The sequence below is a fragment of the Oryza sativa genome, chromosome 3 (genome assembly GCF_034140825.1).
Source record: "Oryza sativa Japonica Group chromosome 3, ASM3414082v1".
Classification (NCBI taxonomy): domain Eukaryota; kingdom Viridiplantae; phylum Streptophyta; class Magnoliopsida; order Poales; family Poaceae; genus Oryza; species Oryza sativa.
Window position 1 is genome coordinate 24425645 of NC_089037.1, and position 17550 is coordinate 24443194.

The 17550-nt window shown below is 36.3% G+C and overlaps 3 protein-coding genes across 4 annotated transcripts; all 3 read left to right on the forward strand.

Annotated features, from left to right (window-relative positions):
• The first annotated feature begins 3360 nt into the window (after positions 1 to 3360).
• On the forward strand, positions 3361 to 5576 carry LOC4333471 (putative B3 domain-containing protein Os03g0621600). The gene is made up of 5 exons (XM_026023774.2): positions 3361 to 3465; positions 3604 to 3723; positions 4264 to 4684; positions 4757 to 4911; positions 5087 to 5576. The coding sequence occupies exons 2-5, from the start codon at positions 3616 to 3618 to the stop codon at positions 5327 to 5329; spliced, it is 927 nt and encodes a 308-aa protein (XP_025879559.1). The 5' UTR covers positions 3361 to 3465; positions 3604 to 3615; the 3' UTR covers positions 5330 to 5576.
• Positions 5577 to 6049: 473 nt separating this feature from the next.
• Positions 6050 to 8669, forward strand: LOC136351164 (putative B3 domain-containing protein Os03g0621600). 2 transcript variants are annotated; one of them, XM_066308324.1, is made up of 5 exons: positions 6050 to 6254; positions 6559 to 6661; positions 7048 to 7480; positions 7604 to 7746; positions 8234 to 8669. In XM_066308324.1, exons 2-5 carry the CDS (start codon positions 6572 to 6574, stop codon positions 8474 to 8476), a joined length of 909 nt encoding a protein of 302 aa, XP_066164421.1. In that variant the 5' UTR covers positions 6050 to 6254; positions 6559 to 6571; the 3' UTR covers positions 8477 to 8669. The 2 variants fall into 2 exon arrangements, with proteins under 2 accessions (XP_066164421.1, XP_025879558.1); XM_026023773.2 differs by having other exon boundaries at positions 6050 to 6661.
• A 1468-nt stretch (positions 8670 to 10137) lies between these two features.
• LOC112938301 (putative B3 domain-containing protein Os03g0621600) lies at positions 10138 to 12576 on the forward strand. The gene is made up of 5 exons (XM_026024273.2): positions 10138 to 10245; positions 10339 to 10589; positions 11209 to 11626; positions 11767 to 11957; positions 12183 to 12576. Exons 2-5 carry the CDS (start codon positions 10458 to 10460, stop codon positions 12423 to 12425), a joined length of 984 nt encoding a protein of 327 aa, XP_025880058.1. The 5' UTR covers positions 10138 to 10245; positions 10339 to 10457; the 3' UTR covers positions 12426 to 12576.
• The last annotated feature ends 4974 nt before the right edge of the window (positions 12577 to 17550 follow it).

Sequence of the window (17550 nt, forward strand, 5' to 3'; positions counted from 1 at the left end):
ATTTTAAGATAAAAGCTTCAAATCTTTAAATGGAAGCTTTGATATTTTGAGATGTAAGTTTTAGAATTGAATTGAAAGTTTTGTGATTTGAGATGAACGTTTTATATTTTAAATTAAAGATTATGATTTTTGAGATGAAAGTTTGAAAAAAAAACGGGGTCCAACTCCCTCAGCGCAAGTGCAGCAGGAAGTGATAGGCGCACCGTGTGTGCGAGTTGCGTTCGTCGAGCATATGCACTAGGTATTATCCCTATTAGTGGAGTTGTGCGTATCTATCTACTAGGGTTAAATTTTTTGGTGCCCATAAATATCACACACATCTTATGTGCATTAGTGGTGTGTTTATATCATACGTCTTCCATGTAACTGTAGAAAATTCTCCAAAATCATTATGTCTTGGGACTTGAGCCATTCGCCGAGAGGGCATAATGAATTAGTGGATCTTTCTGTCCTCTATTCTCTATTTGTTAGCTTGCCATTCATAGCCAAAATCTAAATTTTCAACTAAAGAGTTGATTTTAGGGTCATCGTAGTCTATTTTTCAGTATTGGCTTAAAGCACGAATAATACAATTCAAAAGTTTTACTAATTAATAATTTAAGTTAGTTCGTTAATTTTTTAAGTTTTATCGAACTGTACCTCAACTAATTAGATGTTTTCATCATTTCCCCTACAAGTATAAGCTATTGTGAAAATTTAAATTTTAAGATGTTGATTTTAATGTTTTTCATTGAAGCTTATTTTTCAGCATTGACCTTTAAATCGCTCAAAACACATATATAAAAATTTTATTAACAACCTGTATGACTTATAATAAGCATTTGGCTAACCAATGAGAGTGACTAATGCATATTCGTAACAATTTTACTCAAGGCCTATTTGGTAAGGCTCCATCTCCTAAATTTAACTTTAGAAGTTGGGTCTAGAGTGGAGTTGTGGAGTTGCCTAAACGCAGCTCCACTTTTCAGTTCATTTTATGAGAGCACTTTAACCAGCTCTACTTCTTTTTTGGATGGAGCTGAAACCGTTTGGTTGAGCTCCAGCTTAATGAAAGGTGAAGCTGGAGCTGAAGTTGTGCCAAACTAGTTCTCATTGTCTTTCTTAGGGGTGGATAGCAAGCCAGCTCGGCTCGGTCAAGCTCGTTAGGATAACGAGTTGGCTCGGCTCGGCTCGTTATCATAACGAGCTAGAAATCCAGCTCGACTCGGTTCGTTTGAATGCTTGAGTTAGCTCGTTAGGCTCGTGAGTCGCGAGCCAAACCATCCAGGTGGCTAGGCCTCTCCTCTTCTCAGCGGGGTGCGGTGCAACTAGGGGTGGATGCGGGCGGCGAGCGATTAACAGTTCGTTGCTCCACGTCATCATCAGCGCCGCCGTGACCTCCTCCGTCAGGGACTCCAGCAAGGCGGCGGCAAGCTCGCCGCCGACGTGTCGCCGCGCATTGCCGACGTGGCGCACGCTCCACCCGGCCGCCATCTCGGCAGCGATGAGGCCGTGCACCTTGGCAAGCTCCACTTCAAGCTTCTCCTCCTCCCAATAGCGTGAGGCGGCAGTGGCGGCGGAGGAGGAGGAGCTCGTCGACAGCGCCGGCGTCGGCGCTGACGAGCTTGGTGTGTGGTTGTTGACGGGGTGGTCGGGTAATGCCCGCATGTAGGCAGCCGCTAGGAGAGGAGAGCGAGCGACAGTGGCGGGCTGGCGGCTACAGCGCGGCGGTGGCGCACGGCGGTGTGAAAGGGGATCGGCGAATTGAGTGGGAGAGAATGAGAGAATAGAGATGTGGGCATGCGGCGCAGGATGCAGGAGACGGGGAGAGTAGGAGACCTGGAGTAGTCTAGGGTTTTCCTCTCAGTTGGGCTTAGGACGTTGTCTAACTTGTGTTGTCTCATTGTTTGTTGGGCTTGGGCCTTAGAGTGCTGGCTCGTTAAGGCTCGCAAGCTAGCTCGTTATCTCTAACGAGCTTTAAAGTCAGCTCGGCTCATTACGAAATTTAAATGAGCCGAGCCGAGCTCGTCACGAGCCGAGCGAGCTAATGAGCCACGAGCTTCCTGTTCACCCTTAGTCTTGCTAGCTAGGTGAAACCTTGCGCGTTGTTGCAGGAGTTTACTATGATAACAATAAGTAAAAATAATGTGTAAGATAGCTTACACAACATAAGCTTATATAAACATAAACTTACATAAGTTGATGTGATTTAAATTTAATAGTATATAGAATGATTATTCAAATGTAAAAGTAAGATGATGTGGCTTGATGAGAGAACAAGAGAAGGAAAATAATTTAGACCATACATTTAAGGGCTAAAAAAGATTTGAGATGATATGGCTTAATGAAAGAAGAAAAGGAGAGATAATTTGAACCATATATTAATCATCTAAGGACTAAAAACAGTTGATGTGATATGACTTAATGACAGAAAAAAGAAATAACATTAATTAAGTGAGAATGAACTATATAGGTATATAATGAACTATATAGGTATATATGATATTATTAAAAAAATGATGGAAATATATATTGAAATATTATGAGAATTATGTGGAATGATTTAACATGCTTGCATTTGAAATCTCTAAAATTATTAATAAATTATAAATTATAGATAATATAGCATGTTTGCATGATGCTTAAATGTGATAATTGTTAGTGAATGATGATGTGATATGTTTGCATGTTAAGCTTTAGGATTTGGTGGGTTATAATTTTATAGTAAGAGGGGATTTTACTTCTCCCCCCTTGTCCATGGCCCCATTCCTGGCTTCCCCCATACGCCTTCACCCCTGTCCTCTCCTCTTCTCCCACCCTCACCTCTTCGGATCCGACTACTTTGCCTTTAGCGTAAAAGGCAGAGGTGCACAGTAAAATTTGTTTGCGTTTGGAGGTGAATTGTGAGAACTTTACCTTCTCCAATGCAAAACGGAGTGATCAATTAATATATGATTAACTAATCTTTTCTGTATTTTTTTTAAAAAAATATATCATTTAACAGTTTAGAAAGTATGCGTGTGGAAAATAAGAGAGGGAATAGAAGTTGGGGAACAGATGCTAAAAGAACACACCCTAACTCAATATTTAACCAGTTAGTGCGATATGGTTACATCGGAACCGGATTCCCTGACATGAACTGCTCCTTGACGTGGTCACTGATAGGTGGGCCCGTGAGCGGTAGGGCCCACGTGTCACTCACCACGTCCCCGTGACTCCACGTTAGAGGGATCCCAATCCCGTTACATCCTTTCTTTTCACTGTGCTGAAGCTGAAACGTCTCTTGTCTTGTTTAGTCAACACTGGTGAGTGCAACATTGCTCAAAAACTGACGACACTGCACTCTTGCTTGCGTCGCCCACACTCCACTCCACGCCACTCCTCTTTATATTCATCCTCTTCTCCTCGCTGCAGTCTCTTCCTTCCTTCTTTCCCTCTGCTCATCTACTGCTCTCACTTGCTCTCTTCTTCTTCTTGTGCATTCAGGTAATTTCTTTCTTTGCATTTCAAGTCGATTGCTGCAGACATCTTTTGGAAAAAAAATTCAATTCGTGTCACAGTTTGTATGCGAAACTGTAGTTTTATTTATTTTTGTCACCATTTTGGTACTTCTGTTTTGGACAGAGTAACCACAGGATGAGCAAGTCTGGTTGTGAGAGATGCAGAGGACGGGGTTTTTGGGATACGGATGATCAGGACACGTATTTCTTCAAGGTTATGATTGGTGGTTTCCGACGTCAAATGGTAAGCAACTCTCGTTTATTTCTACTACCTGTTGGTTTCTTGGCAAATATGTTAGTAGAAACTTGTAAACTACCCATCTCAGAAAACAAAACAAAACAAAAAAACCTTGTGATGTTTCCCAGTTTGGCACATGAGAGATTAGCATTTGAAGATTGTAATTTTTCACTGAAATATGGTTCATCCTGATTCTTGTCAAAACATACATGACTCTGACTGAATTAACCGAACCTCTTGAGAATTGAGTAGCCACCACTTGATAAAAGTAAACATTTTAGTCTTCCACAACAGTTGCATATTTTGCATTTGTCCAAAAGACACCGAGATGAAAACACATGCTAGAGACATTCACATTGTTCTTGTTATTTTTTTCCCCTCTGCTTACTTATCATAAACTACAGGACTACATAAAACATTGATTTTTTTTTGGTGATGTTTAGAATGAGGCAGAAGCTCCTGCTCAATCAAACATTATCTTTGTGTTTTTTTTCTCCTTATTACAAAAGAACTGTAAATGGTTTATTTTTATTCTTGTTGTTGCAGACCATACCATACAAGTTTGCAGAAAATTTCAGAGATCAGATCCAAGGAACAATCAAACTGAAGGCACGTAATGGTAACACTTGCAGTGTCCTTGTTGACAAATGTTCAAATAAGTTAGTCCTTACAAAAGGGTGGGCTGAATTTGCCAACTCTCATGACATTAAGATGGGTGACTTCCTGGTATTCAGATACACTGGCAATTCTCAGTTTGAAGTTAAAATCTTTGATCCAAGTGGTTGTGTGAAAGCAGCATCACACAATGCTGTGAACATTGGCCAGCATGCCCAAAACATGCAAGGAGACCCTATTGAAATTTTAAGCTGCTCTGATGAACATCTGCGAGCGCAATCGCTAACAACCGAAAGGCAAAATCAACCTGAAAAGGATGTCATTGACAATTGTAACAAGAAGATGAAGACAGGTCCATCAACTATTCCCCTTTATTGATTACATTTTTAAACATCATGCATAATCTTTTTTTTTTTCAGTACAGAGCATGCTTCTTCTTCAGAAGATGATCAGGAAACACCTACTGCTGAGGTGCACAGGATGAAAGTAGAAGAGATGGTCCGAGCTATTCATTCCAACCACCCAGTTTTTGTGGCTGTCATGAAAAAAAGCAACGTCACTCGACAACCTTGCTATGTGGTAAGATTTTGCATGCTTAACGAATGCAAATTTTCTGTGAACTCACAACTATACATACTATCTTCTGTATGAGTAATTTGTTATTATGAGATGAACCACATGCCATTTGGTTTAGTTGTCACAATTTGCCTTTTGAATTTTCAATCTAAAATATTTCAAATACACTCTGAATTAGGCAATCTCCAGGAAATATGCCAATGAATATTTTCCAGGAGGGGACCAAATGCTAACGCTTCAACGACATGGCAAGAGGTGGCAAGTGAAGTTTTGTATCAGCAAACGCAAATTGAGAATGCTTTCAAAGGGGTGGAGAAAATTCACAAGAGACAACGAGCTGCAGGTCGGTGATACATGCCTGTTTGAACTGCTAAAGAACGAGAACCCGTTCGCAATGAACGTCCATATCATCAGAAAATAGTGATCACTGCCTGTATAATCTCTTTATGTTGGTGTGAAACATATGTAACATTCCATCTGTCTAAAATCTATTCTAATTTGCTAGTAGTCTGACGGTTAACACCATGCGTTGCTTGCAGCACTGTGAGTTGTGTTGGTGCAAATGTACAACATGCCTCTTGGGCTTTAGTGCTATGTTTTGCTAGTTTGCCAGAACATTTCATGATTTTGTTAGTTGATCCACTGTAAAGTTCATGCTAATTCGTACATGATCGTATCAAGTCGCCTGTTCCTAGCTTGTTCTTCATGCATTATTTTTCCTTATAAATTTGTTCAGCTTAAAATGCTTTAGGGAATTGTTGATTGCATGAAACTCACGGTAATCTGGCAAAGATATAATTCCCCCGTTCTGTTGGGGCCTTGATGTTATGAATATTAAAGTGATTTAGTAACATTTTATATACTGATATAAAATGAAGGGAAAAAGAACTCCCGTCTTAACCTTACTGCCCACCCATGGAAATGTACAATACTGAGCTGAATTGTTTATCCTGTGATCATAAAACTTGAGTTCCTTGTTCCCATTGATTGTTTTTTTCCCCAATATTTCGTACAAATCCATGAAAAGACATTGAAATGTAAATGTGCAGACTTCCAAGAATTTTACTCCTACAGGATTACATCACAGGGGCTCAGTTGAAAATTATCTCCATGGCTTATCTGAAGAAGTAGCTGGAGTTACACTGTTGGTATTTATGGCTCCCCATTGGAATTACACCAGAGAATATTTAACGCTCATACTTTAAGGCTGCTAAGCCATTTGAAGTTTGGAATTTGGACAGTCTAGAACCCTGTTGGCCTTCTTCCATTTCCCCCATAAATTTTCACCTCCTACTACTCCTGCACAACTCATCTCTCCCTTTCTCAGCATCCATAATCAATCTCAGGTTATGCTCTTGTTTCCGGTTGGTGAATCTTGGTACCTGCATTTGCATACAGGATATCCATTGTTCCTGCAACTTTATTTTCTCTCTGCATTCTTCATTTCTTCCTGCAGGGGCTCCTCTGGCTCTGTTCATCACTCTGTTTTTTTCCCCTCATTTTCGAAAGATGAAAAAGTGTGGTTGTTCTCTTGTCGTTAAATAATTCTCTCATGGAAAGAAAGGCAGGCTAATCAAATACGATCTTATAGCAAGCCAAATGTAGTAGCCAATACCTAAGTAGGGGCTAAACTTGTTTTGTGATGTGTAGGTGTGGTCAGAAGATGAGGAAGCTGAACACAAGATCCACGGCTAGGGATGATCAAGAAAAGTATTTCTTCAAGGTCATGATTGGTGACTTCCATAAGAGAATGGTAAGCTATCTCGACTAATGCACAAGCATGAATACTTTGGTAAGTTATCTCTACTGAAGTAGGCAAAACATGCTTAGGCTAAATTCTGTCAGTTTTGTTTTCTACTCAGTGACTCAAAAAGGCCAAAGCATGATCTAGATATACTTGTGCTAGTGCATCATGAGATCAGGGAAACAGCACATTTTGGTGCTTCACCAAAAGTGTTGCAGGGGTACAACTGAATAGAATAAAGTTTTTATTTTTTTGAGAAAATTGGGTCTTTCAGTTACTCTTTAGTCGGCCATATGACTCTTTGTAGCAAAAGCTTTCATACTACTTTCTCACCTCTAAAGTGCTGTTTTTTTTTTAAAAAAAAAATCAATATCGTATCTACCTTGTTGCTGCAGACCATACCTGATAAATTTGCACGCCACTTCAAAGGGGTGATATCAAAAACTATTAAGCTAGAGCCTCGCAGCGGTTACACTTTCGATGTTCAAGTTACAAAGAAGTTGAATATATTAGTTTTGGGATCTGGATGGGAGTCATTTGTTAATGCTCATGACTTAAACATGGGTGACTTCCTGGTGTTCAAATACAATGGGGACTTTCTGTTGCAAGTGTTAATCTTTGATCCTAGCGGTTGCGAGAAATCGACTTCATGTTCTATGGAAAATGCTATTGATCATGTTGGACAAGGGTGGAAAGAACACAATGATATCTCAACAAGTTATCATGATCAACCAAAAGGAAATAAACATTGGATGCAAAAGGATAGCTCATCTAAAGGGAATAAGATTGGCAATACCAGGTCATCAAACACCCCATCTAAGTTTTCAGGTAATAACTCAGATTATCAAAACTTTATATTAGCACAAATGTACAATGATTGCACATAAGTCATACTTTTGGGGGAAAGGAGAAATGTTATCTTCAGAAGTTGCGGAAATTCATTTGTGCCAGGTTGCATTCTCCCTCGTGGAACCTGTCTTCCTGTGGTTCAGGAGAAGAAGATGAAAGAAAAGATCCAAGCTATACATTCCAAAACCCCAATGTATGGGAATGTCATGACAAAATGCAATGTTTCTGGAAGCCCTTGTGTTCTTGTGAGTAACAGTATCTCTTGAATGGATATTTAATTTATATTCACTGTGCATACTATTTTTAAAAATAGACAATCATGCAGTCGAGTTGTTTAGCATTGCAAGTACATTGTGAGACACTGCTTCACAGTCCTTTGTTTGTTCCAATTCCTGAACTAATTCTTTTTGGCCCTTGATGGAAATTCTGTTTCTAAAAAAGAAGTTGTATGAATCCTACATGGGCACTGTTTTAGATTTATATTGAGATGTTTAATGGGTTAGATTTTTGAAGGTATTAAGCTAGTCAAATTTATCCATCGTACATTGTTAAGCCCCCATAAATCTGATTTATTCATTCTCCACCTAATATTTAATTAATTAATGTGATTACATTGCAGAACCTCGGCATGAGATCAAACACAATATTCCCCCGTATAAGTTGCAAAAATAGTAGAACATATATTTATTTTTTTAACCATTAATACTAACAGTCTTTCTCTTCTATAACTAGGAAATAACTCAACTATATGATGATGCGTATCTTCCATTCAATAATGGCCAAGAGCTGATGCTTCGACACCGAGACAAGAGTTGGAAAGTGCGGTTTTACAGATTCAAGAACAAATCTAGAAAGCTCACTCAAGGTTGGAAAAGATTTGTGCACGACAACTACCTGCGGATGGGAGATCTATGTCTCTTTGAGATATTAAAGAATAAATACACAATGAATGTCCATATAATTCGCAAATGCTAAAATCCGATCTGCCTTGTTTTTTCCTGGAGTACACAAAAAGCTTGCGCACCTTTGTACTAAGATAGAAAGGGTTCCAATACAACAATCGGATGTGCCTTTTATGCTGTTGGTGGCGCTTCTGAATATTTTGTAAGCTTCTGAATATGATGCACAATTTTTTTTTAAGTTGTGATGAAATTGGCTATTGATTCGATTGGACGTTTGGTGAAACCATGAATTGGCTTCCAAAAGCTTAATGAGGTGTCATCGAACCTACTCACTATTATTGTCCATTTCAGCTCGTTCATTTCCAGTTCTTATCTCTTCTCCACAGGGACAACAGATCATTGTTTCTATAGAGTAGTTATATTTTGCGAAAGAATGGGACTTCATCTCATGCAAACAAAATGAATATAATGGACAAAATTCCTGATGAGCTGATGGCATGCAGAAAAACATGCTTGCATTTGTATTCAATAGTTGAATGCTCATGCTATGTTACAGATAAAAGAAAATATGGTATAAAATTTCCTAAAGTAAATAAAAAGTATATTTTCCGTGAAATGTGTTACCTAAAGTAATTTGATTTTATACATGTCTTTCCATTAGATTTGATTTTTTTAATACTAAGAATTTCAAGAGCTAATTTACAACATTAGACAATAAAAGTAGGCGGAGTGATCATCAGAGTCGCTGTCATCACTACTACCCTCTTTTAAAAGAGTGTGTTATATATATATATATATATATATATATATATATATATATATATATATATATATATATATATATATATATATATATATATATATATATATATTAGAATATGATGTGATATGACTTTGCCCTAAGACTCTACATGCGATTCTACGGAATCATGAGAAAACTCTAGCATAAAAGAGAGATCCACTCAAATAATTTTTTTAGTGGCACGGATATTAAAAATTTAACTTCCGTATATTAAAATAAAAAATGAGTAGAATATAAAGACTTTTAGATATGGATACGGTTATTAACAAAGTAGATAAAATTAAATAGGAGAGGGATGGTGGGGAAATTAAATGGTGAAGGATTGTGATTGGTTGGGAAGAAAATGTTAAGTTGAGAAGTTGCTATATTTTTGATAAATTTTGAAGTCTACAAACTATTATATTTTGGAATGGAGGGAGTAAGAATTGGGTGTTATAAATATTTATGACTCATCTACTTGACTGACATTTGGATCCAGAGACTAAATTTTAGTCCCTGTCACATCGGATGATTGGACACTAGTTAGAAGTATTAAACGTAGACTAATAATAAAACTAATTGCATAAATGAGACTAATTCGCGAGACAATTTTTTTAAAGACTAATTAATCCATAATTAGCACATTTTTTACCGTAGTATCACATAGGCTAATCATAGATTAATTAGGCTCAATAAATTCGTCTCGCGAATTAGTCCAGAGCTATGGAATAAGTTTTATCATTTGTCTACGTTTAATACTTCTAATTAGTGTCAAATATCCGATATGATAGAGACTAAAATTTAATCCCTAAGTCAGACACCACCCAACTCTGCTCCCTCCACTGAAAATGGATTAATGCAGAAGTGCAGAGATGCAAGTGCGTATTTAATGCAGCTAGTGAGTGAATGGAAGCCTAATATTTTATTAATAGGCATTAAGAAGCTGTAGGAGCACTTGGTTCTCCTGCTGAAACAATTTCTGCTTTTCATATGCAGCAAGTTCACTGTAAGCTTGATACAGAATGCTTGCGTCTAGCTGGTTGTAAGAAGAACTAAGAAAGGTAATCCTTGATCACTCTTACATCCTTCCGACCTTCCGTGCTTTCCTTTTGCTTAGTTGCTTCACCTTTTTTTATTCTTGTGTGATTTTACAGAAAAGGATTTGGCGCATACCCCCTGATATCTGACAAAATCTGAATGTTTTTTTAGCCCTTTTCCTGTTTGCTAAAACTTCCCCCAAATTTTACTTGGATAACGTCATTTTTCTTTATGTATGTGTAGTTATAAGATGAGAAGGCCTGGTGCGAGATGCAGGGAAGGACATGCACATTTCAACGGGAACCACATAGATGGGCAATATAAGAATTTCTTCAAGGTTATGATTGGTCGCTTTCGTGAGAGAATGGTAAGTTATTTTCAATTCCGATATGTTCTTGGGTAATTTGTATCTATTCAACTCCAAGGCTTAGTTTAATCTAAAGCAAACATATAGGAAAAAGATGGAGCTAGTGTAGTTAAATATTTCTAAATTCAATATCTCAGTGTGCGCAAGCAGAAAATTAGCTAAATACTTTTGTGATTAGTGCTGCTTTAAATATAATAATTATCATCTTGTTAATAAAACTCTAAACATAGGGAAAAAGTTCTGGTCTGGTGAGTGGTGAAAGTAAAAAAAAAGATTTACAAAGGATCGAAGTATTTAGTTTCGTTTCACAAGTTTGCTTGTGCACAAACAGGTAATAAAACATTTATTGGTTTCAAAATAGTAGTAATTGATAGCAACGGTCTAGTCTATTACTTCTATGAATTAAACATAGTTAATTTTGTCTGTTGAGAAACTCTAGGTAGAAACACTTTCCGTTTAGTGTTTGAATGAAACTAGTTTTCACTACAATGTGTTAATCCTGTTTTTTTTAAGTGAGTTTTGTTAATAAAAAAAAAACTACACTCCTGAAATAGCAAAAACTTCCATACTCCTCATGCATAAGAGTTGTTCTTTGTGTTTACTCTGTTTTTTTTTTCAGATCATACCAAACGAATTTCTTCAATATTTCAGGGGTAAAATACCAAGAACTATAAAGCTGCAATTACGCGATGGTTGCACTTATGATGTTCAAGTCACTAAGAATTTGGGCAAAATATCCCTTCAATCAGGATGGAAGGCATTTGTGACTGCTCATGACTTGCAAATGGGAGATTTTCTAGTATTCAGTTATGATGGGATCTCCAAATTGAAGGTTCTGATCTTTGGTCCAAGTGGCTGTGAGAAAGTGCATTCACGCTCTACATTAAAAAATGCTACACATTGTGGTGAGAAGTGGGAAGAACCCCTGCACATTTCAAGCAATTCGCATGATCTTCCTGTGAAATCACCACAAAATGTAAGCAAATCTGAGAAACAATGGGATAGCTCAGAACAAGAAAACGACACCGCGAATATCGGTTTGTCAATTTCTCTACCAAGTCATCAGGCTATATATCTGATAGTTTCACAATGTCAAAAACCTACAGTAGTAGTGATTGTGCATTTGGACTTCACTGGAAGGTTTTATGATTTTTTTTCTCCTTTTTAATTTCTTTAGAAGAAGTTGCATTGCAAGGAGATGATCTCCAAGGGCATCCGGTTCTGAATTGCATCCTCCCAAAGCACACCCGCCTTACAGATATGCAGAAGCAGCAGCTGGAAAGCAAAGTTGGAGCTATTCATTCTGAAATCCCCATCTATGGGTGCATCCTTAGGAAGAGTCGCGTCCACGGAAAATCTCAAACCGTAGTGAGTTAAAATTTCTTTTCTTCTTGAATGAGTATTCCGTTTTCACATAACTGCGGGTCTATTGAGAAGTTGGTTGTTTTTCATTGCGATATATATATATATATATCCTAGTATTGTTCTTTATCTTTGTTCTTATTGCTGATGTTTTACATTCGCAATGAAAATACTGGATTATACATACAATTGGTAATGTTATTATAAGAACCCTTTTCTCTCTGTAATCAGGACATATGTCGAGAATATGCAGATGTATATCTTCCATTCAAGGAGTTAAACATGACGCTTCAACGTCATGGCAAAAATTGGGAGGTGCTATGTCGCACTAAGGATACAAGAACCAAAAGGCTCTCGACAGGGTGGAGTCGGTTTGCACAGGAAAACAATTTGCAGGTGGGAGATATCTGCCTCTTTGAGCTACTGAAGAAGAAGGAATACTCGATGAATGTTCATATCATTCCCAAAAAATGAACAAGAGAAGTTCTTGTGCGAATGGATGGAGTAATAATGGTGCTGGGTTTTGGAATGGTCTAATTGTGCCTTTTGCGGTTGATAAGCTTCTAGATTTCTCTGTTGATACACTTTTATATATAAGTGATGACTACCTGTCAGTTATAATTCATAATGAGTCTATGGGCTTGTTTGGTGTAGTACCCTACCAAAGTATTGGTAGTGTCAAAACTTAAGGTATGTTTTGGCATTACCAATATTTTGGTATGGTAGCATTTTAGGTGAATGGATTTGGATTGATACCAATTGGAAGCTAAGTTTTATATTATAGTCAAGAAAGTTCTAGAATTATGCCAAATTAATCATAGGCATTACCATTCACTTGGCTTCAAACCAAACCATTACATTCACTATTCAAACTACTAAACAAATTGGTAGGGCACATTTTGGCATCAATCCAAAATAGCCCTATATCCATCACCTGATTGGTTTGTTTTCTACAGTATTGTGGTACATTCTGGATTTGATAGCAAGTTCGTGCGAAGCTCAATCGAGCTCATTTGAACGAGCACAAGTTGTTGTCACTTTTGGATTTAATTTTACAAAATTGATGGATGTATACCTCTCTCTAGTATTGTTTGTACCATGTGAAGTGCAACAAAAATAAGAGAGAGACCACCTCAAAACACTAGTGTATGTCTATGTTTGGGAGAGACATGGGGGATGAGAAGGTAAAAAAATAAAATAAAAAAAACAGAGGTTGTCATCCAAAAGCGACGAAGCGAATGAGTGGGCTGCCATTGCGGCGAGGTTGCTCACCGGTGTCACCGGAGCGGGCTGAAATCGAGGAAGGAGGCGACCTTGCGCCGCCGCCGCCAAAGTTTCTTCTTCCTCCGATCTCCTTCTCCGGCGGCTGTCATCTGGGTGCGGCGAGCGGGAGGAGTGTGAAGCCGGAGAGCTTCATCGAGGGAGATGCATGGCGGGAGCCTCATCAGTTGCCCATATTCCCTAATAAACTAAAAGATAATAGAAATTAATTTATTGGTAAAACTTTTATATATTTGTTTATAGCGCTTCAAAATAAAGTTTGAAAATTTAAATTTTGACTTTTGCTTTAGCTTATTAGACTAACCGATGGAGCTCTCCATTTCCCGACCGACCTCGCCGGCGTAGGCCCAGCTTGGAATGGGCCAAACCCAAACCCATCTCCAAAAGGCATCTCTTGGTAGTGTTAGATTCCAGACCATCCAAAACGAGTCTGGGAAACTATGGTTGGGAAACTATGGTTGCTTGGGCCTCCAAATAGATTTTGGCCCCCTTTGGGTTGTAATATTGATTTAAAAAAACCGGGAAAGACGCACTACTTTTTATATGAACTAGGAAGGTGGCCCACGCGATGCGTGGGCATCCGTACTATTGTAACGTAATATTATAGTTTCTTTAGAAATTATATCTTATAAGGACAAACTATATATCGGACATATCTGAAAACCATTGATTGACTTAGAAGATAGATCAAGGTCATGTGACTTTTGAATTGACTTTTGGACCGAGTGAGTAAATATCATGTATACCATTCGAACACATACCGTATAATATTGCTACAAGTAAAAAATGCGATAGCAAGGAACTCAAAGTTATTGTGATCGAATCGTCTCATGAAGATGCATGATTTAGTGACAACCAAATTAAGATAGATTAACGGTTGGATTGTTTTTCTCTTCGTAGAAGTTGAAATTTTTCATATTCTTTTCCAAAGTTTTAAAGAATTTTTGTTAGGACACAAATTGCAAAATTGCTTGGTTGGGTAGTGCAAAATATCAGCAATTGTTTGAAGCTATTGTTTTTTCTTTTTCTCATGTTTGATTGCTTTCTTCGAAACATCTCAGCTACCTCAGGTACGATGCTTCATCATACATGCAGAAGGTAAATGTGCACACGTGCGAGGTCTTTAGAAGTTTTTTTTTATTTTTACAAAAGATAGATATGACAGTCTTGTTAATAGGTCCTTAATAGGTCTAGTTAATAGGTCCATCAGTTTAAGTGAAAACCGACATCAAAATATTTTTATTAAAAATAGTATAAAATATTAGGTTCATTAATTAATGTAAAGAAATAGTTAATATAGACCGTAAATTGGTAATTTAACGTAACATTTATATTAAACAATGTGTTTTTAAAAATTTGATATAAAATAATTGTTTGATATAATAGGTACTACCTCCATCCCAGAATATTTATAAACATTTTTAGAGTTGGACACGGTTATTAGTGAAAGGTTGTGATTTGTTAGGAAAAGAATGTTGGTGGAGAAGTTGTTATATTTTGGGACAAATCTTGAGGGCTAAAAGTTGTTATATTTTAGGACGAAGGGAGTATATCGGTTTAAGTAAAGAATATTATATTGTTAATATAAAGGGTAAAATTATATAGTTATATAAAATTTATTTTCAAACATTGTGGAGCTAATTTAGACATATATATATATATATATATATATATATATATATATATATATATATATATATATATATATATATATATAAAATCTATGTTTATAAAGTTATAATTTCTTAAAATTTATTTTCACTAATAATAATTGCAATTTTGTCTATACATGCAGAAGAGAAGGAAGAAGAAGGAAACAAATGTACGTTTTTAATGATATAAGTAATTTATATTTTTATATCTTTTGCCACTTTATTTTTTTAAATGTATGTTACAGTTGTATATGTATTTTTGGGTTTTTTACAAGTCGTACGTACATACCTTTCTCTCGTCGGTGCGCTAAGGGAGATTCTGAGATAGATTATTAATAGGATTTAATCTAATGGTCCGAGATAACGGATCCATCAATTTAAATAAAAATTGATGGCTAGATATTTTAGTTTTTTTCTCACATTTTCTAGAATTTGTTTTCTAATTTATTAGAGTGTATTTTTACAACTTAAAATATAGTTAATATGAATATTGATTTTCTATCTCATCTAGCCAAAAAGGGAAAAAAAGAGGAAATAACAAAGAGGGTACGTACATATGTACGTACACATCCATGAAGAGATAGATTCTTTCTCCAGATGAACCTAATTTCAAAATCTTAAGATAGATCTATGTTAGCTAAATAATAGCTAAATAATAGAAGAAGTTAGCTTAAAATAAGAGAAAAAGGAAGAGTTGGAGGGTGGCCAGAGGAAGAGAGTAAGTACTTGCGGATGTATAGTGGAGGGTGAGGCTACCGGATTTTTGAGTCTCAGAGAGATCTAATGGTTATCCCCACAAAAAAAAAATCTAACGTTTAAAATTAATGGATTAACCAATTTAATAGAAAACTAATAGATTTTTTCTAATTTATTATAAAGCCATGTGACAACTTAATTTGGAGCGTTTTTAGAGCATTTACATTATACATGCCGTTAGGAGTCTCACATGACGACTTGAGAGCATCTATAGGAAGTTTAGATGTTAGTGGCCTTCTAATATAGGCCATTCATTTTCTTTAAAATCCATGCAGTTTTTTAAAGGAGGGTAACGTATGTACACCGGATATTCTTTTTGGCTTTTTTTAGTACTTATGTATTTATATGTACGTGGGATATTTTTTTAGGAGGAATTATTTTATAATAGATGTGATCTAATGCTATAAAATAACTGAAAATCGAAGATTGGAATTTATAGAATTTCCTATTATAATTACATAATTTTTATACGAAGACGAATGATCTAATATACACCCAAATAGTGTCAATAGCATAAAAAAGTAGAGGTTGTTGGGTAAAAAAGGGTTAAATGGGGGAGTAAAAGAAAGATGGGCACGTACCTTTCCTGTGTACAAACAGGATGAAGCAGGTGTACATACATGCACGCAGGTGAGATGAGAGGGAGGGACTAACTCTTGTTTTAACCTAATCTAATTTTCTAAAATATGGACCCACCAATTTACATCTCACGTAGTAAAAAAAATTATTTGGTGAATAATGGAGTACTTTTTGGCTTTCTTCAGGTGAATAGTACTATATATTTATACGTACATAGGATATTCTTTTTGGTTTGGAAGATATTTTTTTATAGATCTAATGTAATGTATAAAATAACTTGTCCATCTGATTTAAGTGAAAATCGAGGATCAAATGTTTTATTTTATTCTCAGAATTTCCTATTATAACTATACAATTTTTATACTAAAATAAATGATCAAATATACGCTCAAATGTCAATGGCATAATTAAGAATGAGGTGATATAAATATATTGTAGGGCATTCTAGATAAAATTAAATAAAAAAGTCTGAAGGGTGGGGGAGTAAAAAAAGGTGGGGCACATATATTACCTGCGTGCAATCGGTCAGGATGAGGGAGGCGTACGTTTATCTAGATAAAAACTTGTTTTTTAATCTAATCAAATCTAATCGTCTGAAATAATGGACCCACTTTTTTAAGTGAAATTCAAGGGCTAGATATTTCTCATATATTAAAACGCCACGTGGCGATCTAGGAGCGTTTTTAGAAATCTCACGTGGCGGCTTGAGAGTGTTTGTAAGAAGTTTAATGAACTTTTAGTATACTAGTAGGGTGCCCGTGTGTTGCTACGGGGAATTTTGTTGATCACAGGGGATAAAATATGGCATTGAAAAGACAAATATGGCATCGTAATGAAACTACATGTCATAGTTGTTATGAGATTAATTTGAAAGCAAGATAGAAGTGTAGTGCAACATTTGTTGCGATTAAAACAATCTCATGGCGTTTACTAAATTATAAAAAGCAACATAGATAGAAGACATCTATGAAAATTTGATGATGTCATACAAATAAAGCGCAAACAAAAAATATAGAACATCCAGCATTTGTAGATACGGTATTTCTAATGGATGATCACCTCAAATTAAATCTCTCCATATTATAGTGAATCACATATTTTAGGGAACAAAGGTGCAAAGCAATCGCAGAATTTCAGTATAATAATATTCAACATAAGATATTATCCTCCAAAGATCAGATCTTATAGGTGATTTATTTCATCGTCTTCAGAAAACACCTAATACATACAAAGCCATACGTGAACTAAACTGTGAAGAATCACTCAGCAGTAAGAATGGAATTTAAGCAAGCATATTGTGGATGGTTAATTAGTCATATAATATACCTCTT